The sequence below is a fragment of the Taeniopygia guttata genome, chromosome 1A, assembly GCF_048771995.1.
Source record: "Taeniopygia guttata chromosome 1A, bTaeGut7.mat, whole genome shotgun sequence".
Lineage (NCBI taxonomy): Eukaryota > Metazoa > Chordata > Aves > Passeriformes > Estrildidae > Taeniopygia > Taeniopygia guttata.
Genome location: NC_133025.1, coordinates 53,402,781 through 53,428,894, shown reverse-complemented (window position 1 = coordinate 53,428,894; position 26,114 = coordinate 53,402,781). Strand labels below are relative to the sequence as shown.

General features: G+C 42.7%; 1 protein-coding gene across 1 annotated transcript in view; it reads left to right on the top strand.

The window, feature by feature from the left end:
• Nucleotides 1-26,114, top strand: part of STAB2 (stabilin 2) — a 75,036-nt gene that overhangs the window by 37,053 nt on the left and 11,869 nt on the right. The window contains exons 27-53 of the mRNA XM_030263182.4: nucleotides 1,667-1,803; nucleotides 2,174-2,288; nucleotides 3,222-3,299; nucleotides 3,451-3,543; nucleotides 3,664-3,771; nucleotides 6,193-6,324; nucleotides 7,360-7,485; nucleotides 8,074-8,130; nucleotides 9,319-9,414; nucleotides 10,137-10,332; nucleotides 10,843-10,938; nucleotides 11,920-11,965; nucleotides 13,041-13,117; nucleotides 14,614-14,739; nucleotides 15,239-15,312; nucleotides 16,639-16,710; nucleotides 18,516-18,635; nucleotides 19,047-19,094; nucleotides 20,102-20,185; nucleotides 20,272-20,418; nucleotides 20,817-20,942; nucleotides 21,260-21,319; nucleotides 21,696-21,872; nucleotides 21,954-22,043; nucleotides 23,284-23,430; nucleotides 24,519-24,575; nucleotides 24,982-25,105. Of these exons, the coding sequence (XP_030119042.4) occupies nucleotides 1,667-1,803; nucleotides 2,174-2,288; nucleotides 3,222-3,299; nucleotides 3,451-3,543; nucleotides 3,664-3,771; nucleotides 6,193-6,324; nucleotides 7,360-7,485; nucleotides 8,074-8,130; nucleotides 9,319-9,414; nucleotides 10,137-10,332; nucleotides 10,843-10,938; nucleotides 11,920-11,965; nucleotides 13,041-13,117; nucleotides 14,614-14,739; nucleotides 15,239-15,312; nucleotides 16,639-16,710; nucleotides 18,516-18,635; nucleotides 19,047-19,094; nucleotides 20,102-20,185; nucleotides 20,272-20,418; nucleotides 20,817-20,942; nucleotides 21,260-21,319; nucleotides 21,696-21,872; nucleotides 21,954-22,043; nucleotides 23,284-23,430; nucleotides 24,519-24,575; nucleotides 24,982-25,105 (2,809 nt within the window). The remainder of the gene's footprint in view (nucleotides 1-1,666; nucleotides 1,804-2,173; nucleotides 2,289-3,221; nucleotides 3,300-3,450; nucleotides 3,544-3,663; nucleotides 3,772-6,192; nucleotides 6,325-7,359; nucleotides 7,486-8,073; nucleotides 8,131-9,318; nucleotides 9,415-10,136; nucleotides 10,333-10,842; nucleotides 10,939-11,919; nucleotides 11,966-13,040; nucleotides 13,118-14,613; nucleotides 14,740-15,238; nucleotides 15,313-16,638; nucleotides 16,711-18,515; nucleotides 18,636-19,046; nucleotides 19,095-20,101; nucleotides 20,186-20,271; nucleotides 20,419-20,816; nucleotides 20,943-21,259; nucleotides 21,320-21,695; nucleotides 21,873-21,953; nucleotides 22,044-23,283; nucleotides 23,431-24,518; nucleotides 24,576-24,981; nucleotides 25,106-26,114) is intronic.

The following is a 26,114-nucleotide window of genomic DNA, read 5'->3' as shown; positions in this document are numbered from 1 at the left end:
AAGATCAAAACTGGTTGCTCCCACTAGAACTTAAAACCTAAATGTAAGAAGTGTTCAGCAAATACATGGTGACAAGAAAGGACAATGACCTGTTAATGAATAGCATCAGAAGCAGAAGTCACAGCACATTAGTTGCTTTAAGGCTTTTCAAAGTTAGATGACTTTGAGATCATTAAAGTACATAATTGCAAGGAACACCTCAGGGAGCTTCTTAAGAGAGCTCCACGTGGCTAATTCAGGTCAGTTGTCTGCCTGGCCCTGAGCTCACATTGTGGCACTGGACACTGTATAGAGAAAGTAAAGAATTTAAAGAAATGGGCACAATAAGAAATGCTGTTCTACTGCTAATGTGCTCTTTTGATAATGAGGGAACAAATCAGAGGGAAAATTCTGTATAATCTACTGAAACAGATGTGGAAATTTCTGCTACACTTCAGAAAAATGCTATTACTTAAAATAAACATTGGTAACTACAAACATGAGCAAAATAGGGAGGCATACCCATCTGTGGGTTTTTGACTTTGTACTTGAGCAGGAATGTGATGTTTACCACTTTTCACAACCAAATATTTTTCTTGCTGCTCAGGAAGGATGAGAAGGGGAAGTTTGTTGCTTTTTCTATATTTAAATATTTGGAAGGTGATAGGGATGATGTCTAGGAAAAAAGACAATCTTAACAGAGACAAAATTCCCAGCTATTTAAAGGAGCTGATTCCCTTCTTGATTCAAAACCCAATATGGGTAATGAAGGACTATCCAAAATAAGCCAGCTTCCAGGCAGCATACCAGCAGCAAGAACCCAAGCTCATATTGCTCCCTCAAGTTTTGCAGTATCAAAAATGGCAGCTTGTGGAGCCTGTGAAAAGCTTGGAGAAATCCATCTTCAGTAAGATCACATGTAAATATTTAGCTTTCCATTTCTCACTCAAAAAAAAAAAAAAAATCCACCTAACTGGAAAAATCCTCTCTAATGGAAACTCTTTCCATCCTTAAGGCAGATAAAACCATGGAAGACTAATTAATTCATGCATGTTACAATCTCACAATCCCCATCTAAAATTAGAGCTGTCAGCAGCAAGCTCCACTGCAATGCTAGTGGGCACAGATAACGCTTGGGCCTCTTAAAAAAATCCCAGCCATGTTAAATAGTCTTCTTCCAAACAGGAACACTATGTCATGGGAGTTTCTTATGTCATGGTTCATAGTCCTTCTATCTATTAAACAGCATGAAGTGCTCTGTAAGAGCCAGTTACTTGAATTTATCAGTAACCACTAGCATTTATCACCTCCATTTATCACCACTATTTTTTTTTCTTTAACATTCAAGTGCATAACACAAAACCTATGAGATAGGCTAGTTTGGTTTGGTTTTTTTTTTTTTTTGGGGGGGGGGGCGGCGGGGGGCAAGTTATGTATGTCATAATTCTGACCTGGACATTATTTCTGCCCTTTAAATGCTGGCAATCTATTCTGTAAAAAAAAAATATACACTCATTTACCATTTTTGTACAGCTCTAACTGCTATTGTTCAAGTCATTGCTCAGTATAATAGTTTTTCCCTTTCCAGGCTGGTCACAAAGCACGTCACCTTGCTTAAAATGTCACCAGCAACTATTTATAGACCATCCTTAGAATGAATTATTTTACCCTCTTTATTCTCATGCAGGAAGCCAAGATAAACTCGGTGTTGTCCACCACCTCAAACCTAACTGTCCTTGTGCCTTCTCTGCAAGCAATTGAGAACATGGATGAAGATGAGAAAGCCTTTTGGATGTCAAAAAGTAACATTCCAACTCTCCTTAAGTACGTCTATGGTTTGGGAGTTTGGCTTTTTTAATTCACTGTTTTTATGCTAAACAAGCCTTTGGTTTGAAGCCACTAGAGCAAGACAGGTATTTTGATTTAAAGGAAGGGCATAGGACTCCCCTTCTAGGTCCAGTGGTATAAATCTCTGTAGCAAGGCCACTGGGAAAAAAGGCATTTTTTACGTTATGTCAGAAATGTTTAAATGTTGAACTAAGATGAAAACATAAATAACACCTGAACAAGGTCTTGTAGAAGCAATTCCTGCTTAAAACTACAGTTTGAGACACACTAAGCATGTTTATCTGAAATAAGACAAAGGAAAAAAAGAGAAAATACCAAACCTTAAAATCCAGTTAATTTCCTTTAGGTATCATGTACTGACAGGAGCTTACAGCTTTGCTGATTTCCAGAATTTATCGTCCTCTGACATGCTGCCAACGTCTCTACAGAGCAAATTCCTACACTTGTCTAAAGAAAATGGGGTGAGATGACCTGCAAACCAATGTGGTATCATACACCAAACCCTTATCATCACTGCCTCTTTCTTGTATAATAAAACCACACAGACATTATGTATTTTTTTAAATATATGTCATAAAATTAAAGGCATAGTTCAATTATATTGGGCCCTCTGGGAGAAACATTAGCTTGTTTTTCTCCACCACTTTACAGCACTGAAATTTGTCCACAATATTATTTATTTCTAATGTCCCAGTAGCTGCTGCAAACGCTGGACAGTTGTAACAAGCAGAAGGGTGGTCCTTGCCTGGAGCGGCCTGTGTGAGCTACATTAAGACAAAGAGCATCAAGGAAACCAAATAACTTAATTTAGGGAACAGGGAAGGTAGGAGGAAGCAGTGATAACACACATCTCCATGTATGCAACTTGACAGTCCTAAAGCACCTGAGGGTATTTTTAATGGTAAATAACAAGTTACAGCCCTTCGCCCTTAGCCTTTTTATCAGGAAAATTCCATGTTCTGAGGAAGATCTCCTGGAAATACACAAGTCACAGTTAAGCACTTCATCCCCATTAAGGGAGAGGGAAGTTCCCCCCACCTCCATGCTCCAAAGGAAAGGACTGGGTCCTTCAAAGCTGCACAGGGCTGGGAGGGTATGAATCAGCTCAGAGCTCATCCTACCCTGTGCTGGAGGCAAGTGCACCAAGCCCAGCAAACCTCTCCAGTGCAAGCCAAGCCAGCCCAAGTCTGCACACAGGGAACAGCCAAGAGTCCTCGAGTCCCCTTTCCGGTGCGTGATTCCCTGAGGTAACCCAGCCTCTGGTGGGAATTCGTGGTGCCATGGTGCAACCCTAGGCAAGCATTTGGGAAGGTGTGGAAATGCACAGGATGAGCTGCTGGGAAGCACCACCCCAACAAGGCAAACACAAACCTTCTCTCCTCTCCCTTTTGCAGAACCTGACCCTCGAGGGTGCTCACTTTGTGGCCAGTGACATCGCATCCACAAACGGGGTCATTCATGTCATCGACAAGGTATACAACATACTGATAAGGATTTGCTCTTCTGCACCACAAGCAGTGCAAAACTACTAATCTCCTGTGGAAAATCCTGTGACAGAACAGCATTTTGTCCTGCATGTGATCCTTCACCTGCAGCTGATGTGGGGTATCTGCTCCTTTGCAGGTGCTGACCCCGCTCCGCAGCGCTGTCATGCCGAGGCTGCTGGCCCGCCTGGAGCAAATGCCCGACTACTCCATTTTCAGGGGCTACATTATTGTAAGCTTTCACACCATGTTCACAGTGTTTCAGAACCGAGGAAGCTCCCTGCTTTGTCTGCATTTCAGACTATCAGTGGTCGTTCTGATTTTTTTTTTTTTTTCATGTGTTTCACATCAGCAATACAGCCTGGCTAACGAAATAGAAGCGGCAAACACATACACAGTTTTTGCCCCAAGTAATGATGCCATAGAAAATTATCTAAAGGATAAGAAATCTGCTACCCTGGTACGTATTACTTACAAGGCTTGTCCTAACAGCTCAATATTTCCTCTTTGTTTCAAGTGGATGGGTTATGAGGAAACACATATAGGATAAGATTTGTTTCCCAGAAATCAAGTTAAGTTTTGTCCGTAACACCAAAGACGGTGAAATGGGATGGACCTACCTATATTTTCCTGACTTGCTGGAAGAGCCTAGCTATTTGTTCTGTGTTTTAGCCTTCTCTAAATTTAAAACATAGTGATAATTTCCAAGACATCTTGTCAGTAGAGCTTTTTTTTTGGTTTGGGATTTTGAGAGGTTTTTTTATGTAAAGAAGATCAGTATAGGAGTGACAAGAAAAAACACTGAAATGAGTTCTTTAGGTGAACAAACTCCAGTCCCCGATATCACTAATACCCCATGATTAATAATGCCCTGAAATATTCTGACTCTTTCTTAAAACTATCCAGATTTTGGCCTTGTCACTCCTGCAGGAATGCTGCAGCAACACTCTCCCTCTGGGCATTTGTACACTGACATATTTACAAGTCCAAACCCCCTTCTCAGTCTTGTTGGTTTCCTCCCAAGATAAGCTATCCTTTTTCTGCATCATCCCAGAAGCTTTCTTCGTATTTTCTCCAATTTTAAACAGCTTTATAGATTGCACATACCAAGAGCCACACACCTTGCAGAGGAAGCTTCACCCATGATTTGCCCAGTGGCTTTAATTCTTCCCTATCTCTTTCAGAAATACTTATCCACACTCTATCCCTACTTGCATGGCCTCCATTTACAGCTCAGAAGCTGAGGAGCACAGGGTTCAAATTACTTGTCCCAAACCATTTAACAACAGCAGACCCAAGGCAAAATTCCACGTTCACAAATGATCAAGTTCCGTCTGCTCAAATGGCTTTTGAACACTATTTTAGCTGTTTCTTGACACGACATCATCATTTCCACATCACTACAAGAATAATTTATAATAAACTTCGAGAGACACATAGGACATCAGTCCCAGTAGATCTGGATTACACATGAACACAGAGAAATCATTTTCATTTTCACTACTCGCCCTCACCAATGTTTCTTCGGTCTGTCTTTCATCCTCCCAGCCTTGCCTGATGTGGCAATCTGAGAAAAGAAAAAAACAAAAAACAACCATAATGTTAAGCCTGCCTGAGGCTTAACCTCTTTGTGAAACACTTGGGAGAGCTCTGCTGCAGAGGGAAGAGTTTGGCACAGGGGGAAGATTCCATTTCTTGGCCCTGATGAGGCAAGATGTCCTAACTCTGCTGGTGATTAAAGACAGAAATCAAGATGGATCAGAGTTAGCTTTTCCTCCAATTCATTGAAGTCAGATTAAACAGGGCTGGACACTGATGGAGATTAGCTCTATCTCAATTCCCACTTTCTCATCTGCAAATATTTTTTGCATTCAGTGGATCAAGGCGAGCCCTCAGAGATGTCAAGGCCACTCTTTTACTCTGTGGGCACAGCCAGGCAACATCACAAATCTCACATCCTGGAGCTGCTTCATGCTTTCACATACTTTGAAGGAGCAGAAGAGCAGGAGCAGCATGGACATTCAGAATAAGGGGACAGTGAGCAACAGGATTTCCCACAAACACATTTTATTGCAAAGACAAAGTTGCAGCAGCACTGTCTGTTGGCTAGGCAGCTCCTAAACTCCCCAAACACCCCAGCCTCTCTCACATTGGTCAATCTCTCACCAACACATCCTGCTTCTGCTTTCTCTTCCTAGTCAGGGAGAGTTCTGGGAGCCTCCTGCTTCAGAACAAGATGTAGAAGCCTTGGGAAACCCACACAAAATTTTGATGTATAGATAGTACCTTCATCACTTTACAGTGAAATATGAATATACTCTATCAACCAGGCATAAAAAATTTTCAATTGAAGACAATTTAAAGCAGTCTTTCTCAACTGAAGGTGCCTTAAAGACTACATATAGATAGATTTAAAAATATAGATAGATACAAAAATTACCCTAAACACTCACCACAGATTATTCCCCTATAGGCTATTCAGGGATTCCCAAAGGAATAAGAAATAAGTATGGAAAGATCATAAAAACACTCATGAATATCCTACCCTTCATGTCAAATGAAATGAAGTTCAGAGTCCTAAAAAAACATCTGATTTTTCCCCAGATTCAGCAGCCAGCCCTATGCACAGGAACACACTACAAGCTCAAGAAACCTTGGTCCTCCCAGCTCAATAGCCTTTCACCCCCCATGATCAATAATCTTTTCATTGTGGCAAGAATGCAGGCTCTCTGCAGGAGGAAATATGAAATCACCTACCCACTGGAGAAGTTTCTCTTTAGAGCCAAGCAATCTATGTTTGGCTTAAACCCTTTGGAAAATGCTATCCCTAGGAAGTTTTCATTCTTTATTACATAGCTCTAATGTAATTGTGTGTTGGCAGGACGAAGGCCAAATCCGCTATCACGTTGTGCTGGATGAGAAGCTCCTGAAGAACGACCTGCACAATGGCATGCACAGGGAGACCATGCTAGGGTTCTCCTACCAGGTTGGGTTCTTCCTCCACAACAGCCAGGTACTGCTGTCTGCACTTGCTGGGAGAAACAGGTTTCCTGCTTTTTACAAATGCAGCTTCAGCTTTAAACTGACAAGCAGTCAAAAGGAACAGTGAATCCCTCATTAGCTTCTGTGACTCAACAGAACAAAAGCTGTCATTCAAATGCAATGCCTGTCTCAGACCTGCCTAATTCAAAGTCACCCTTGAAGGTGTCTCTGACTGAATTTTATTTCAGTTGTGCTGTTCACACTTAGAATTGAATTTTATGTATCTGTGTCTAGCAACTTCAAACCTGAATTACAGAGCAGTCATTAATCTGACTTCCAAGGGCTATTAGAAACCTGTCCTCAATTATAAAACATTAATTCTATTTTCTGTAGATTCACTCCACTTTCAGTCCTAAGAACTCAAAGCACTGGGCAACAAATATGAATTGCCTTTCAATACCACTCATGGAAAAATCAGGTACGACAAGATTAAGAGACAAGGCCAGGAAGGGAACTTGGTCCTCCTTCTCTGTCCCAGAACTCCCTGTGGGTATAGGCAAAGGAAGACAGAAAGCTTTTCACACGCAGATTTTCAGCCCTGCTCTTTGCTCTGCTCAGCTGAGCCTTGAAAAAGCACCTGCAGTGAGACTATTGCTGGTGAGGGCACGATGGGAGTGCAGGGTAGCACTGAGATGATGGAAATCCTCCTTGAAAGAGCAGCTGCTGGGACGGTTTCCTTGAAGCCCCACGTCCCCCAGACACAGAAAACCCACCTTGTGGCACACCTTAGGCTCCTTCTTCATTGCCTTTACACCCCTTGGAAAAAGCTGCTCTGCCAAATCTTGTTGCTCAGAAGTTTTAACAGGCTGCAAGTCATCCCATGCCCTCCAGGGCAGTGAAGCAGTTAAATGCAGCAGCTGAAATGTGAGCAAGTGCCTGATGCTATCTACATTTGTTGGTTTTCCTTAAGTGCATTTCTCTCTTCCTTCCACCTCTGACTGCTCAGGTTACCACAGATCCATGGAACACTTCTGCTGCTCTCTAACTCATTACATGTCTCTTGCAGCTGTACATAAATGATGCTCCTATAAGCTATACAAATGTTGCCACAGACAGAGGAATTATTCATGGACTGGGAAAGGTCCTGGAAATCCAGAAGAACAGATGTGATACCAACAGTACTGTGATCATTGTAAGTGATGGAAGCTGATACAGAACATTAAAGCGCTTCAGAGAGACCTATAGCTAAACAAAGCTCATATGTATAGGATATGTAATACTACTTCTCAGCAAGGAATGCACACATTTTCCACAAAGGATATTCCTACCAGAGATTTAGCATCTCTTAAGACAATTTGGGTCCTGAAATCAGTGTTCTGAAAGCCTAGATAAAATATAATCAGAGTAGCTCAATAATAAGAAATTTCGGAGCTTAACATTGAGATAATATTAATAATGCATTATTCTAATACATCTTCATAACCAGACCACTTGTTTATAAAGCGGGAAGCATCACTTTAGAAGAGCAAATAAAAAATAACCAAATGATCTTTCCTTCTTCCCCCTGGGGAAAGGGTGTTCCCACAGAGCCCCTCATAGGGATATTCTTCCTTGCTGAGTAGGACAGCTTCCCTCACCCTCTTTACCAGAGGGGTTATCCTGATAATGTACCTCAAGCATTAGATTTAGAAATGTGGCTGGAAATCATTCTTTTTCTGTGAAACAACCTGCTTGCATCTCTGTTCAGTCTTTTAACTACCTCTCATTTGTGTTGCATAAGGAGAAGTGCAGAATTTGTTCACAACCATCAAGCTGTCCCCCAGGAACAAAAGAAATCGTAAGTATTTTTTTCATTAATGCTAGGGTTGTTTGTTTCTTCATATCAAAATTGACTATATAGGCATTCAATCCTATTTTTAATATAATTGCCTCAGTTTCACCAAAATATGTAGTAGTTACCTCAGCCTGCTAATACATTGCTTACACTTGAGAAATTCAGTCCACCCTGACCTCAGAGGTTTTTTGAAAAATCTCCCTGGGATCAAGGTAGCAGAAGGGCAGCTTAAAGACAAGTTTACCTTTCAAGGCCAGTTTCTCATAGGCACTGGGACAACTAAGGCTCCTCAAACTGCCAAGTTTACCTCTACCATGCAAAATTAGGGGAGTTAAATGTGGTCTGGAATATGCCTGCCCCAGAAGGAGTTACAGCATCAGCTTTGAGCCCTTCAAGCCAGAGATGTACAGAGGGATTAAGTCAATCCATCCCCAGCAATATGCTGTAAACTATGGTCACAAGAGGACTTGGAGATTAGAGAAACTTTGGATGCCCAGGTCCAACACATGAGAACTGAAGATATTTAGAGTTTCTTGGTATCTAACTTAGCTGTGAAAGCCTCTTCATTGATACTGCATAAGCATATTCTCCTTTACTATTTTTTTAATGAATTATGCTAGTGATAGTATTCCAAAGCAGCTCTAGTCCCAGCCACCTCATCAAAGTACTTGACTGGCAAGACCAAATTTAATTACTCATGGGAAAAAAATCAAACTCATTAACATTTCCTTTACAATGAAGAGCTGGATGGATTCTTGTCTCAATCTCCTCACAAGTTTATACTGAGATCAAAAGCTTTCATCAGCAAACACTCTTTTCCCCAGTTGTGTTTAGACCTAGAAGACAATTTTTCAACAGCTGTTTTTGCACAACTTCATAATTCAGTTTTCCAAGAAGAATTAGAAAGATCAGAAAATGTGAAAAATGAAAAAAACCTGCTTGTAAAACATCTGAATAGAATCTGTTCCATTCTGAGCAAAAGAAATTTTATACATCTTTAAAACACCACAAGACAGAGTTAAACTGATCATGTGTTTATTTTTATTTCTAGAAGTATTTCCTTCATTTTAATTGTGAATGTGTGAGTCAGTGCACAGCATGCATAAATTTAATGTCCCTTTTTTTAACTCATTTGAAATTAGCTGATCAATATTATTCAGAAGTGAATCTGTTTCTCCAATATTTGCTCAGGCAGGGGTGAAGAAATACTGTGTCCTCACAGAAAACCACATGAGACAGTACACCATCCAGATCGGGTGCAAGCCCAAGTGTGCTAAAACCATCATTGTGAGTTCACTGCTTCTATTGTGGTAAAAACCAGGAACCCCCTTCCCCGAGCTTCATCCTCCTCATCATCCCCACTAAGCACACACAGCACATCAAGGCAGCTCCTGACAGTATATTTATTGACCCTTATTCTGGACAAACAGAGATTGAAGGTTAAAGATTGGTAACAGCTGCAGCACACGAAGAAGTGCTGCATGTCCACACGCAGAGCAGAGGGGAGCACAGGTTGGGAAGGGTAAACCTATGCTTGTCCCTAGCAATTCCCCACCTCTCCCTGAAGTGGTGAACGGCACATGGGTCCCACCAGGGACTTGTGGTGGCAGCCTGTGTCCTGGCACATTGAGGAGTGTGGTCACAGACCAGCAGAGCTGATGTGCTGCTACAAATCACAGAATCAAAGAGTAGTTTGGGTGGGAAGTTTGAACCTTAAAGTTCATCTAGTTCCAGCCACCCTGCCATGGGCAGAAACATCCTCCCCTTGACCAGGTTTCTCACAGCCCCCCACTTCCAGGCATGGGTCTACCCATAACTTCTGTGGGAAACTTGTTCCAGTGCCTCACCGCAGTAAATAATTTCTTCCTAACATCCAATATAAACCCACCCTCTTTCACACTGAAGCCATTCCCCCTGTTCCTATCACGAAAAGCCCTTGTACAAACCCACATCTCCCACTCACCCTGCTTGCCCCCCCGAGCCTCAGCGCAGCGTTTCTGGGTTTGCAGAGCCGGGAGTGCTGCGCGGGGTTCTTCGGCTCGCAGTGCCAGGCGTGCCCGGGCAGGGCCGGGAGCGCCTGCTCCGGGAACGGCGTGTGCCTGGATGGCATCAATGGCACCGGCAGCTGCCAGTGTGACCGGGGCTTCGAGGGCACGGCCTGCGAGAGCTGCAGCCCGGGCAGATACGGCCGCAGCTGTGACCAAGGTACCGACCGTCCCCAAACCACACGGGAGCTTCACTGGCCCCTCGGGTGTCCAAACCTTCCCCTTTTATCTTCTAACCCTGCTCAGTCCAGGTTCTAGAAAGGTACAGCACTTCCTAATAGGCCAGTATTAAAAACATTCCTGTCCCCATTGTGGTGTTTTCTTTCTAATCCCTAAACTGGAGACAGTGCCTTCTACTCTGGCACACCACAGACTTAGAAAAGAATCCAACAAGAACCATCCTCTGTAGCACCGCTATTTTTCACCGGTCCTTTCCCATTAAAATATAGTTTCAGACACTGCATTTGGGAATAGAGGAAATATGAGCATAGTTTGAAGTTAGAGTTATTGTGTAATTAGAAACCAAAAGGCACAAGGAAACACCTTTCTTCAAATAGCCTAGAGCAGAAGGTGCCATCAGCAGGTGATGTCTGGGCCACCCCTGCTGTCCTTCCTGCCCCTTGCTGCCCACACTGCTAGGGACAGTGGCTTGCCCCCATCTCTCCCACAGTGTGCACTTGTGTCCATGGGAAATGCAGCAGTGGGGTCGACGGGGATGGCTCCTGTGAATGCGACGTTGGCTGGAGAGGAGTGACATGTGACACTGGTGAGTGCCCTGCCTCTCTTCTTCTGAGGTAAAAAGTGACAGAAATGACGGAACTGCAAGTCTTCTGTCACTTGTAGTTCTGTGACAGAACTATAGCCACAATCAGATCCCAGTGCAGCTTCCCACATGCAGGGAGATATGGGTCACATTTCTGTGCCATGGCAATTAATTACTGCACTATTAGAGAGCCGGTTGATATTCTGCTCATGATACTGAAATGCTGACTTAGCTAATTCTCTACCTGTGTCACCCTCTATCTACCCCAAAAGAATATCCCATTTATTAAAGTTAGGTGTTTTCTAGAGCAGGATTACCCAGCACATTTTGACCCTCAGATCAAAAGCCTCTCAAGTGCTTCAAAAAGTTGATTTAGCTATATAACATCAGATATTAAATTATATTCTTGTTAATGCGATAAAAAAAATAGCAAATAAATCATTTTGTGCTGGTTTAACACAGCTTCTAAATCCAATCAAATTATGTTCTATTCAGGCATAACTAAAATGTACTCAGTAAGTGTTTCAAAACTTTAGCTATAATGGTATGAAATCTAAAAATGTTACAAGCACATTTATAACAACATTCAAGATCAGTTTTAAATTTTCCCAGGAAAAAAAATTAAGTACAGTTTTTTAAGAGGGTTGCTATATATGCTCTGAGAAAAATTTCAGCTCCTTTAGAAAACGGACCCTAATATAATTCTAATATTATACAAGATTCACCAGGCTAAATACAGATAAATAACAATAGGTGAAATGTTTTCCTGACAATATGACCCAACTCTTCCTTGCAAATTAGTTTAAATGGTATCCACTGATCTATACAGAATCTATAGGTGGAGCTGCTATCAAAACTGAGAGCACAGTTGTCTGGCACAGAGCTCAGGGTCCAGCTCCACATGGTGGGAACAAAAGACTGAAGCTAGAAGGATGTTGACCCAAAAGGTTCTGATCCCTATTTCATTTTTTTTTCCACTTGCAGAAATCAAAGATGATGCATGTAATGCCTCTTGCCACACCAGCGCCAAGTATGTATGAAATGTAGTTATTTAGAGGAGAGGGGAGAAAAAGGGGACCTCCTGCAAGGCAAAAAGCAAGTCCACCTTGCTCATGACTTCTCAGCAGCATATCTCACAGAGATAAGGAGCAATGTAAATCTAACGTATAAACTGATGAGGCCAGAAAGTTCAAACCTGTCTTCTTCACCTCAAAATACACAAATAATAACAAAAAAAAAAAAAAAAAAAAAATGCTCTCACCAGTCCAGCATCAATACTGGGACACTAACTAGTTTTCAGAGGAGCAAGTGAGCCCCACTGAGCCATTTACTGAGAGGCATCTGTTCCCTCACCACTGACCACTAGGCAGCAAGATTTACACTAGTCAAGACATCTTAAAAAAACCCAAGGAAAGCTGGCTGGAGAGACTCCTCATTTTCAGCCACAGCTCTTCTGTAGGAGCTGAGAAACCAGAGGGACAAACCCCTTTTTCCCAGATTTTGGGTAATTCTCTCCCCTGTATGTTTGTGACCTTCAGTTCACAGCAGCGATATTTTACCAGGCTTTTTTAACAACACTACACACTCAGATTTGCTCATGGGGACCCCACACATTCTGGAATCAAGACTGTGTTTCTGACAGAAGCAGATTGTTCTTCTCTTGTGTATCTTTCATCTTTCATGAAAGACACCTGTGGGTCTGAGGATAGGTGCAGGCATGGCAGGAGTAGGGGCCAGTGATGAATTGTGTTGGCTGCATCCCTCCATAAACTGAGTGCACACAGACAAAAATTGTGCAGAGCTTTTTGGGTGAGTAGACATGCAAATTCTGGAGTTCTGCATCAAAAAATTTAGGTTATTCAAACACCAAAGCAAGGAATTCTAATACCTAAAATAATACATCCAAAATACATTTGAAAAACTTGGTCCAGCTAGGTTCATTTTTATGGTTTTAGCTACCTCTTACTATATGGTTAAATGCCTTGTTATTTCTATGCAACATTACCTTCAGAAACACTCACAAAAGCAAGGGCTGTACAAAAGACCTGACCAATTTTTTTTTTTTTCCTCTGTTGAATGATGCCTCCCTCTTTTTATTTCATTAGCTGCCTTCTCCTATCAAATGGCACTGCCTATTGCAAGTGTGCAGCTGGCTTTGAGGGGAACGGGACATTCTGCACAGGCAAGTGAACTTTGTTTCTTCCCTTTGAAAAATAATTTAAAAAAAAAAAAAAGAAACAAGAAGAAGAATGCTTGAAGCACTCTCTGGTCACAGTAGAGCTGGTGAGAGATGAGCAGTTCCCTATGCACCAGTTACAAAGCAGGAATTGCTGCCAGTTCCCTCAAAACAAACAGCAGCCCAACAGGTGCAGATTCATAGCAAACAAAGGGCTCCAAATCTCCAAGTTGTGAGGCATTGTGCTGAGGGAGAGCAGAGAAAAGGGAACATGCTGTGCACAACTCCAGCCCCATTGTTTGCAGAGTAATGAAACCTGGTTTGTGACTTTTACTCCCTTTCCCAACAAAGCCCAGCAAAGAAAGGCCAATTCAGGGCACAATTACACTTCCAGCTATTGGAAGCTGTGTAGCTCTACCATTTCCTCAGCTTTCTGAACTTGCTCAGATTTCTGGTGTGGCAAAATCCGTTTATTTAGACTAGAGAGATTTAAGAGACCCTCAGAAAGGGATAATAGCACTTTATGCTAGATGTTCTCCCAAAAATCTGGGTTATCCAAAACAGACTGCTTCCAGCCACAATAATCATAATTACTTATAATTTTTCTTAATTCTTAACTGATTAAAATGCTAATGTTTTTCAGACAGAAGCTCATTTTTCTACTTATTCACAATGTCAGCATCCTAATCCCAGATTTAGCCACTCTTACTCTGCCTGTTTTCATTTTCTCTTCTGGCACAAGACAGACAAATCCATTTTAATCTGCTGGGGGGTAATTCCACATGTGCAGGAAGAGCTAAGTGACACAGGTCACCCATAGTCACTCTGTACTTTCCTTGCTCCCATGTACATGATTCCTGGGCAAAATTAGTTGCAGAAAAAAAATCAACTCCCTGGTCTGAAATTGATTAAAGAGTATTTTAGGGTCATTTGAAGCAAAAATTAATGCCATTTTCAGCCTGACATGAATCACACTGAAGATCAGACAAAATTCCCTTCCTGCTCTCAAGCTATGAGCATTCAGCTCATCCAGGGTTGGAGAAACAGTATGAGTATCCATCTGAATAAGAACCAAGACATTCTATCACAGGAGGGCTAGGTGGTATTACAGTCTAACCTCCTGCAAAAGAATTACATGGTCTGTGTGCAGAAAATGTCAAGCTCGGGGAACACTTAAATGGCTATTTAAACTAGAGATGAACACAAACATCCCTTTCTTTGGTGTTTTGTTGAAATGGGCAGAATTGGAAGAGAGAAAGTTCCTGAAAGTCAGTCCTGGATGAATTCTAACGTTCCAGACTAGAAACAGTATATCAGCTTTCCCTCTGGAAACAATAATAGGTATTAAATAACTGGCACTAATGAAGTTTGTGGCTTCCTAATTCAGAAAGACTTCTTCCAACAATGTTAGTAAATCCCTTTAAAAATGGAGACAGATAATCATGAGAAGCAAGAAGCCAGTCCAGCCCATTGGTTTAATCTCTGCTGTTGTCCCTGTTCAGCTATTGATGCTTGTGAGAGCAGCAATGGGGGCTGTTCCTCCAAGGCAGAGTGCAGGAGAACAACACCAGGAAACAGAGCCTGTGTCTGCAGCGCCGGGTACACCGGAGACGGGATCGTCTGCATCGGTAAGCATGTGCCCTGGCTCATGCACCCCTCAGAGGAAAATCACAGGAGAGAGGTTTCCTTCCACCCTGGCCCAGAAGAGCAGCTTGCTGATACTATATCCTTTGATGCCAAAGGCATCTTTTCCTGCCACATGGCTGGTACTACTTCGCAAACCATGCACCTGCAGCAGCGTGGTGTGACACCAAATCTTATCAAACAACATCTACCCCTAGCAAGGATAACCCCATCTCCAGCAGCTTGATACACACACAGTCCTCTGATCACCACAAACAGACTTTTAGATACTGTACAACACCTCCCCAGGTCTGGTTTCAGAAATCCTGCTGGCAGGGCTTTAGCCCCTACCAAGATAACTGAAGACCTAGACTGAGGCATTAAGTAACTGAGGGAATTAATTTTGTCATAAATCTGCATTCCTAGTATGCTTTACTTAAAATTTATTCTCCTTGGGTTTTCAGAATTACTCTCTCTTTATTACACTGTTTCTGTTTTATAAAGAAATCAACCCTTGTCTGATGAACAATGGTGGATGTGATAGAAATGCAGAATGCACACAGACTGGACCCAATCAAGTGAGTACTTTGTTAGTGAAGAAAAATAGGCCTAGTCAAGTGTTTATTGTAGGGTAAAGAAAGATTTCCCCATGTCAATTTTGTTTTTAAGTAGAAAACTGAATTTCATAACAATTCTGAAAAGTATGTGCTTCCCTCAAAAAGGCATTTGAGGAGGAGTGCAGATAAACATGAAAAAGCATCTATTTCAGTGAAAGAAATCCAAAACTGCAGAGGAAAGCAGTGTTTTGCTATTTTAAGTGGTTGTTTTTCTCCTTTGGGAGGCTTTGATGTGAAAAGCTGTAAGTTTGAAAGTATTGCTAGATGATGTTTCTCTTATTGTTATAGAAACTTGTCCATGATAAAAAACATCCATTTTAGACTAGCCCTTCTCCCTGCACAGTTCAAATGTATCCACAAGGAAACAAAATAGCCTAAACCATAGCTCTTGCAAAGGGTTACAACATCCACTCACTCCTCCCTCTGCAGATCTCTAGAGTAGTAGCTACAACCTGTTTATTTCTTCTTCCTTACCTGTGAGAATGTAATCAACATCAGAGTAATAACAACTTCCACTACAAGACCCCAGCACTGCAAAGGCAAATTTATAGGACAGAAATACCCTTTCTCTAGGGCTCTTACTCATCCAGGAGGTACATAAACACTAATATTAGACTACCTCCCAGTTTTATTTCTGCTGCAGAAATCTCACTGAATTTTCAAATTCCCACATATTAAATGGAAACTCTAATTTGAGAGCCATTAAGCAGTGAATTGGAGAATATAATTAATTTCTTTGCAACTATTTTTCATCTTCACGATAACTGCAAATATAAAATATCAGTAACCAGGACAAAGTGTCAGCTACATTTCCACTGCATGGGAAGCTGCCAGTAACACACAATTCCAGGTGTGTTTTGAAGCTACTTTTCATCACTTAAAAAAAAAACAGGGGAAGGAAAGGGATGAGAGGGGAATACCAACCTATGCAAAAAACATGAGGGAAACAAATTAAGTGTTTAGCCTGTTTTGTCAGCAAGACAATAATGTGCAAATGTCAGAGGGGTCATTTCAAATGAACAGGAGAGCAGAGATGACACCAGAGATGGATAGGCAAAGAAAAGGCAGATAGAGCCTAATGAAAATTATTACTTACCAGTCTCGGTCTTGCTTTCTCATACTGGCCAAGAAACTGCTCTGAGAGATATAATGTACTTTTAACTTAATAAATTGCACATCGTATCATAATGAAATTATCTGGGGAAAAAGTAAACTGTATATTTGTGTGCTGAAAAAAATATTAAAGCATTTTTCAATGTATGCTTGTTTTCTGACTTTGCTTTGTAGGCAGTATGTAATTGCCTCAAGGGATATTCTGGAGATGGCAAAACCTGCACATATATCAGTCTGTGTTCACAAGTGAGTATCCATTTAAGGAGACAATTTCGATCTCATTATAATCATTATACTTTTGGGGGTTGTATGCATTCGAAACTAAGTTAGGTGTGAATCTAAGAACCTGTGTACATTAACTTGGCTAATCTTCAAGTATTCTTGGTTCAGTACATGCTTGAGTGCTGTCACTATGAGAGAAACTAAACATGCAGGAAGGGCTTTTCCTCAACCACAGCCTGGACATAACACAAGTGAGGGCCTGGACTCATTGAATCTTAAATAACTCACTTCAAATCCAATGCAGAGAAACAGACCCTGGTCTGTAGTGCCAAAACCTAACTCAGCAATGGCACTACCCATTCTGTCCCTCACTTGTCACTGCAGGCTGAGAATTAACCACATTTGTTTAGCACAAGCTGGCTCACACACTGCAAGCCACATATTGGCAATCAGTGTGGTTCTCTGCACTACTCTGCCTCTTGGCAAGCTGCAGCAGGGACATACCCACTCTCTCGTGTACATTAATCCTCTGTGCTCTGAGCACAGCAAGAACAATTCTCATTCTCCCAGCCTGGCCTCTCAACTGGCTTTCTCTGACCTTGAAAGGTTGCAGAGATGAAAGAGCAAGGGCAAAAACACAACTTGGAGGAAAGGGGTGTTTAAAGTTATGAGCCATTGCTCCCTATGATTTTGAATTCTCTTGCTTTTTCCTATGCTGTGTTCCAGCAGCTTTGCTTCCACTTGACTAATTATGCCAGGCTAACTATGTGTTAAATATAAAGATCATCTTGAGGAGCATCAGTGTCATACCAAAGGCTAACCTGGCTCCACGATGACCAAGCCTCTGTGCAGCAAAGCTTCGCAGGTAGCCAAGGCTGCCAACAGCCTGCCTGAGCCAAGCCAAATCCACAGCAAATCCGCCCAAACCCACTCCTTACAGCCAGCTGTCTCTCTGACCTGTCAAGTCAGGCCCCACTGATAGCTCTCAAAAGAGTTTCTGCTCCCTCTCATGGCCCATGGGAAAGGATCCCCAAGATGATCAGCAACAGAAAGGACACCATGAAACAAGTACAAGACAAAGACAAGAAGAAAAAACAAGAAAGCTTCTCAATTTTCTCCAATTTTTTCTCAACCCAGGATAAAAACTTATTTGCTAGCTGAGGTGGTAACAGAGGAGCACCTAGTTGTGACTGAGCAGAGCTCTGAGCCCCAGCATGCTGCTCCTGAGTGAGGAACATCTTGGTTTAGTACTGGGAGCTCTCTGGAGGCAGATGGTGGGCGAGATGCACCCGCTGCTCCAAGCCCAGTGTTGGACTCAGGTGCAGACAGGAGATGCTTTAGAGACAAGGACAAGGCAACTCCCTGTTACAGATGGCCTGGGCCATCAGACAGTCCTGTGGTTTGCTCCTCCATAAATTCAGGCTCCTGGCACCATCCCAATGATTTAGAGTGTGTAAATTGCTCCCCTTAGGGTAAATCAGCCCTGCATTGGTAGAGAAGCTAAGACTCATCCCTAAGGTGCAGAGTGAGACTTGCATGCAAATATTTTACATCCTTACAGCATCATAAACTAAATACAATAAGGAGGGAATGAAAACTAAATCCTCTGCATAAAAGGAGACTTATTTCTTATAAACTCTAAATTCTCTTTAGTGTTTGTAAGAAATTATATGCAATCAGATGTTCCAGCAAGATGTGGTTTCAAAAAGATCTTGTGACTAAACCTTTCTAAATTATATAAATGGGAAGAGAGGGGAAAGGATGAATTGGAATTGTTTTATACGCCTGGCAATTAAGGAATTATATATTTTAAACTTTGCCCTTACAAGAATAATGGAGGCTGCAGTGAATTTGCCATCTGTAATGACACTGAGCTGACAGAAAGGACCTGCACCTGCAAACCTAACTACATTGGGGATGGATTTAAGTGCCGAGGCAACATCTTCCAGGTAAAGTGCTTCACAGGTTTACTGTCCCCTATTTTTCTTCCCGTAGTTACTTAATGCAATGGTTGAGACACACCACTTTTTTCTTGGACAAAGTTGTACCCCAGGATTTGAAGTTATCCCAATCCAAGAAACCAGGAATAGGAACAGGATGCTGCAAGATAACCTTAACTGCCAAAACAAACAAAAACCCTAATGGATAATCATTATGACTGCAGTATTAGGGAGTTTTAGGTTTCAAAGAAGCCTACTGTTTGGCAGAGTAAGGTAAGAACAGAATAGAAGCAATACAGATATGCAGCACTCCTCCAAACCTGAAGTTACCTTTCTTGTCCGAGTGCTGCATTTGTTTGCACTCCATAGATACTGCCTCACATTTGCAGCATTGTTACAGAGTCTTGTTCTTAATTGCAGGAACTTCTCAGGAACTCCAACACATCCAGATTTTATTTTCACTTAGAGGTAAGAGAAGTGGTTGGGGTTTTGGGGGGTTTGTTGGGGTCAGGGGGAGGTGTTCTTGTCCCTTTTTTTCTCTCCAAAAGTGTAGAGCAGAGAGAAGCAGGTAAGCATCCAGTGTGCATCAGCTTCCTTCAATATAATTGGGACTGGATCTGGATTATCAGTCACTAATACTTAAGATGCTCTAATGTAATGTAAGCTATTAACTGTCACTACAACAGTAATAATTAGAGTATTAATGATCAATTAATAACCACAGTATTCATGATCAAGACCAAAGTCCCAGAGAAAGATAAGGCCTCCAGTCTGGGCATAAAACAGAAGCTTTCACCCATTCCAAGTCTGAGATCTGCCAGCACATCTCTTGTGAATACTGAAGCAAGAATATACCACTTGTTTACTACGCCTTCTGCATCTCCAAATGGCAACAATTTCAGTTGTCTCCCTGAAACATCACAGAGTGCTCTGTGTCTTGCAAGACAGCCAATGTACAGCCAGCTCTCACTGATTTTGGAGACTGGCAACAGCAATTCTCTGTTTACCAGAAGCCTCAGGGCAGCACAAACCTGTATGCTGTCCTGCTAACCTAAAGACCTATAATCCAGTTTCAGTTTGGCTACCATGGTAGACAAGTGGCTTCCTCTTGCTTTAAGAGAGCTCTCAATTTAGCTTATCAGTGGTCACTGCAAAGTTCCTGCAATAGCAGAGGTCCATTTGTACTTCTAAGAGTAATTAATTCCCTCATCTCCTGTTTGTTTTTGCAGAGGAGATAAAGACATGGCTATAAGATAAAAATCTATTTAATACCTGTGAACAAAGGTGACAGATGAGGCTAGGAGTCAAAGTCCACATGAGGAATTTCTCTCACCCTTGTGTTGCAGGGAAGGGAATGCAACATGCGGCAGCAATGGAGCTGCAGGCACCACCTTCCCCTCCACAGGGCAGTCCCTGTCACTGTGTGTCCTCCCATGCACTAACTCATTGCTGTTTTTTCCTCTTCAATTTGGCAGGCCTTGTCCATCAGAGATATCTCAGGGCCGGGCCCTTTCACCCTGTTTGTCCCGCACACAGACGTACTGAACAGTGACCCACGAGTAAGTAAAAGGGCTCGGTACAAATGAGCTTCCTGCTTCAGGTGCTTTGCTCAGCTGCTTCTCACCCCCTCCACTCCCCACTGCAGGTCAAGGACTGGGTTGCCAAAGGAGTGATGGCTCAAGTGCTCCGGTACCACGTGGTGGGTTGTGCCAGTCTGCTGTACAAGGACCTGACAGCGATCACCAATGTCACCTCTCTCCAAGGTGACCTCATACACATCAGCTACTCCCAGGTAACCAAACATGGAGACACAGGGAACAGGACAGCAAAACAGTCCACTCTCATTCACCTTTTTAAAAACTTCAATGGCTCCCTTTCATCCTCTCATGCACAAAAATAAATAAATGACTTTCAAATAAGATTGCCTGTTCAGCTGAAGAGTTCAGCACTTATTTGGTATTCTAGGAGTGGAGTTCTACAACCCTTGCTTTGACACAAGCTATTTTATCCTCAGACTCTGGCTTTATAAGCATAAGGAGAGTTTGAAAAAGCAAAGGCAATTTATTAAAGCTGAAAGTACTTTTTGCTGCAAAGAAAATATGGTCTGGACTCATATATCAAAGGAATTCAGCATCAGCCTCATTTTCCTACAAGGTTTCGCAGAAAAAATGTTTTATGTTGCCTTTCCAGAACTCACTGGTTTTGAACAACAAAGCTGAAATTGTACTCAGTGATGCTGTTGGCACAAATGGTGTGATCCATGTCATAAACCAAATCCTGGTCCCTTCACATATGCAGGATTTCCCCCTCAAGAAGGTATGTGCAGCTTATCACTATTGCCAACCCAGGGGCTTTTCCACAGTTACTGTCAGAGACATAAATCATATCAGTCAACAAAAAGGTGACACTAAAAAGACCTTATACAAACAAATAAATTAAATATTATATTTCAAATTCACCAGAATTACAGATAAAATAAGGACAGTATAAGAGGATTTCTGCAGAGGGTTTTTACAGCAGCTTTAATTTTATAACAAAAAGTGACTTACAGGGAAAAGCAAGCTCTTACCTGCTTTTTTAATACCCAAATAATGTATTCCTTAGGTAAATTACTCACTTTTCTTTCTTTGTAGGAAAGTCTTAAAATGGTTGCAGCCAAGCATGGATACATTCTGTTCAACACTTTGCTAGAGGTAAGGACACAGGACACAGAAGCCATTGGGAAAAGGTTGTAAATTATTTAAAGAGGAAAACACACACACACTGCACATGGCATCACTGACAGGATTTTGTTGAGGAGAACCAAAGGGCTCACCACCAGCCACACTCCCTCAGAGGTTGGGGATGTTCAGCAGACCCAGAGCCACCTTTCCCTTCCCCACTCAGCTCTGTCCTACTGTACATCAAGTTCAACTTGCATCTGCTTTTGAAAGTCAAGGTATTTGCAGGCTGGCGACCAGGCAGCCCACAGAGCACCACACCCCAGTTATACCTGACATTCACCCCACAGGTCAGTGTCACTTTTGAACAGAGCATTAATCTTCTGCCCCAATTATTGCTGTGTTGCAGAAAAACAACCTGCTTGGGCTGATCAATGATCCCATTCACAAACCCGTCACGCTCTTCTGGCCCACAGACACAGCCATCCGTGGGCTGCCACAGGAGCAGCAGGACTTCCTCTTCAAGAAGTCCAACACCAACAAACTGGTGCAGTACCTCAAATTCCACATTGTCCGTGATGCTGCGGTAAGCCCTTGCACTTTGGGAGAGTTGCCACGGGCAAAACACGCAAGCCCAGACAACTGCATCTCCCCTTTTCTTTCCCAGGTGCTGGCCTACCAGCTCCAAAGTTCCACCTCACTGAAGACCCTGCAGGGCTCCAACCTCAGCGTGAGCTGTGGGGATAACGGGGAGATCGTAAGTGTTCACTCTGCTGGCACGTTTATTCCTCACTCCTGCTGCAGGATCCGCTCCTGCAGCCCAAATCAGCCTTTGCACAGCCCCCAGGGAGGGTCAGTGGCACCAAAATTTCATTGGCCATCACTGCTACATACCAAGAGCCACACCAACAGATTCAGCAAATTGTATGGTTTGCAGGACTTTTTTTGGAGCTTTTTTTGTCATTTGCTCTGTTGCAAGATGCAATTGGTTCAAAACAGCTCTCAGACACCTTGAAACTGAAATACCAGCACACTAACTTCTACAATACCAGTGCAAAACCACTAAGATCAGCCTGGTTTTGAACCCCATAATGCAGCATCTGCATGCAAACTCTGGTGCATAAGCACTTCCAATCTAAGGTTGCAGGCACATACATAGCCTAATAAACCAGAACAATGTCACATTTTTCTTTGCAAATGTATCAGATCATACCTGGCAAGCATCTAAGTCTAAATACACATAAGATAAACCTGTGAACATAGGACTGGCATATTCTCTCCTCTTCAGAAAAGGAAGACATGGAATCATAGAATGGTTTCGATTGGAAGGACTCTTGAAGATAATCTTGTTCCAGCCCCCCTGTTATGAACAATGACACCTTACACCAGACCAGGTTGCTCAAATTCCCATTCAACCTGGCCGTGAACACTTCCAGGGATGGAGCATCCACAGCTCTCTGGGCATCTTCTTCCAGTGTCTCACCAACCTCACCGTAAAGAATTTCTTCCCAAAATCCAGTCTAAACCCACCTTCTTTTAGTTGAAAGCCATCATCCCTTGTCTTATCATTACATGCCCTTGCTAAAAATCCTTCTCCAATTCTCACATATCCCCACTTAGGGACTGGAAGGTGCTCTAGGGTCTCCCTGAAGCCTTCTCTTCTCCCAGCTGAACAGACCCAACTCTCTCACCCTGTCTTCACAGGAGAGGTGCTCCAGTCCTTGGAGTATCTTCATGGCCCTCCTCTGGAGTTACTCGAACAGGCCCACATCCTTCCTGTGCTGGGAACCCCAAAGCTGGACACGGTACTCCAGACACACATCTGCCCATAGGAAGAGAGGCCCTAAAACTGGGTTTGAGCCCCTATAACCCCAGTTTTACTTACAGGATAGTTTGACATACCACCTTGCCCCAAGAGCATTCCTACAGAGAGCAGGAGCCCAAGGAGGAGAAGCTCATGACTTGCCATGTCCCTCTCTCCCCTTCCCATCTCCCAGGGCGCCCTTTTCCTGAACGACGGACAGTGCAAGGTGGTGCAGCGGCAGCTGGAGTTCGACGGGGGCATCGCCTACGGGATCAACTGCTTGCTGACAGAGCCCAGCTTGGGGGGACGCTGTGACAGCTTCCTCACCATGGAGTTCATGGTTTGTGCCCCTTCAGGTCCCCACCCTGACAGCAACACAGCCCAGGCCCAGTTAGAGAGAGATTCACAAGCGCAGCACGATGCCTCGCAGGTGCACTGCACACACCCTGTATCCACACAAAGCAGCACACAGGACAAGTGGTTCCACTGAAGAACATAAAAAAAAAAAAAAAAAAAACACCAAACACTTTATATATGCAAGCAAAAACTTGAGCAAGGACAAATCTTTCTGCCGTGCTTTTTAATTAGTGGAAGTTCACACTACAAATTTGTCTGTAGAGGTCACGTTTACAAAGTTCCCTATTAAAAAAGAACAGCACCGCTACTCCAGCGGCACAGGGTATGAAGGACACAAGATAGAGAAATGCCTACTCTGTCTCAGGCTCTGACATTTTTTTTTTTTTTTTAACACACCTGAACAGGCACTGTTAGTGCAGAGGAAGTTTCCTCCGTGAATTTTGATGGGTCTCACAAATGGGAAATTTTGAAAGTCATCTTCAAACAGTTTCAAAACCAAGTTTACTTCCGTTTAATTTGGAAGTATAAAAAAACCTCCTAGAAGTGAAAGAACTTCCAGGTAGTCAGTCTTCAAAAACGCTTCTTGGAACATGTATTTCAATTATAAAACCAACAATTGTGTATATCCCATCTGTTTAAGTTGCCTTTTGTTTATTATATCATTAAATGAAATTAAACAGATATAATTTCCTCAAATTTCATAAGCAGTTCCTGAGAAGCAAACATTTTTCTGTACTCTAAATTAGACATCCAGGTCTAATACAGATCACATCAATACTTGTTCAAAGAACATTTCTCATCTCTTCCCTCCTTCTTTAAACCCAGACCAATTTCCTCTTCCAGAACTTATATTCCAGTACAAAACTATTTCCTTGTATTTTTGTGGCACTAAATTATTGCAACTATTTTGTTGTCACTCTCCTCTCTTGCTCCTCCACAGTTTTCTATTAAAATTTTAAGTGCAATAAGCTTTACCTTTTCTGGTCCCCTAAAACACTTTTTGCCCAAGTCAAATGGCCTTTTGTAGCCATTATTTTAACACACTTTTTTTTTTTTTTTTTCCTTTTCCAGGGGCATTGTGCTAGCTGTTTCAATAACTATAAATGCCCTCCAGGAACAAAACCAAAGGTAAAATATTCACCTCTCACATGGAAGCAGACTAACATGCTCTTCTCTGTACTTCACAACAACAAACCAGACTAAGATTCTTAGAATAAATAAAAAGAGAACCTTTGACAGTGCTACCACACTATTAAGTGACAAAGCTGTCCCTGGGCAAACATCTGGTGGTGGTGGGGGATGCTTGTTGGTCTCAAACAGCATCGACTATAAAAGTGTTTCAGCTGAGTCCAGAGCAGCCCCTGCTCTCTCAGGGACAGTGCTTAGCATCTCAGGAATCAGAGAGGGTGGGGGTCTCACATTATAATCTTTACACATCACATTTTTATTTCAATGTACATCAGAAATTACGATTTAAAGAGGAAAAAAACAAACTCATTTTCCTGTGTTCTCCTCTCTCCGTGCTGACACACAGGAAGGAATGCAGTGGTGCACCTACGAGTCCTACGGGCTGCGCAGGGATGGGTGCCGCAGGAACTGCTCCATGGTCATACACATTGCCAAATGCTGCAAGGGCTACTTCGGGCCAGACTGCCAAGGTAAGATTCCCACCCACATGGCCATCCTGTGCCCTCCCCTTCCCCAGTACAGCTGTGTAGTGCCCAGCAGGCAAAACTGGGAGAGCTGGGATAAGGGGCACAAGGAGAGACCAGTTGCAAGTGAGGGAACTTGGTTGCAAGAGCTGAAGAGCACAAGGTGTTAACTGCGTCTTCAATTCAGATTATCTCCTCACATTTAGAGTAAGTTTTAAACTCCATAGTAGTAGCAGGTGAGTCTACAGAGAGTAAAGGCTGTCCTGATGAGCAGGTCACCAGCTGAAAGTCCTTTCAACACAGGCTCAGGTTCACACAACAACACCAGCACACACCTGAGAACCAGTGCATAATTGCTCAGCCACAGGCAAGTGCACTTATCATCAGAGCAAGCTCAGAAGTTGTAGATCTGAACAGGTGGAGACAATTTGGGAGGCTCCATCTCAGCAGTTTGTTAGCAGACACTTCCAAATTGTTCTCCTTCCCCTGCCAGCCCTGCAGGAGAACAGTACTGATACCCCCACCAGGGCACACAGGGACAAGATCCAGGTCAGGATCTCTGCTGGCAGATAGGCCCAGCCACACATAGCCCTGCCAGCTTGCTCTGTCCCAGTTTCACAGACAGACACATGCAGATCCCATGCAATTTTGGCCAGTTCAGCCTGAGATACCCTTTGGGGTCACTCTGACAGTACATAGACCCAGAGAGAGATACAAGAAAGGCTCAGTTTGGGCAGTGCCATTCACAGATGGGTCTGAATGAGCAAGCAGCCAGACAACAACATCCACGAGTCAGAGCTGGAAGGATCTCAAACACCTTAGTGGTAGGAGCTGTGGAAGCGTGTCAAGGAATTTAGAGCACAAGGCTCACATAGTCATAAGTGTCACAGCCACTTTTACACACCTCAGGGGAGACGCATTTACAGGCATTCCTCCTCAATGATTTTTACAGAACACTAGAGAACCAACAGTGACAATGAATAAACACACACCTGAGCTAAAGAGCCACTTTCCT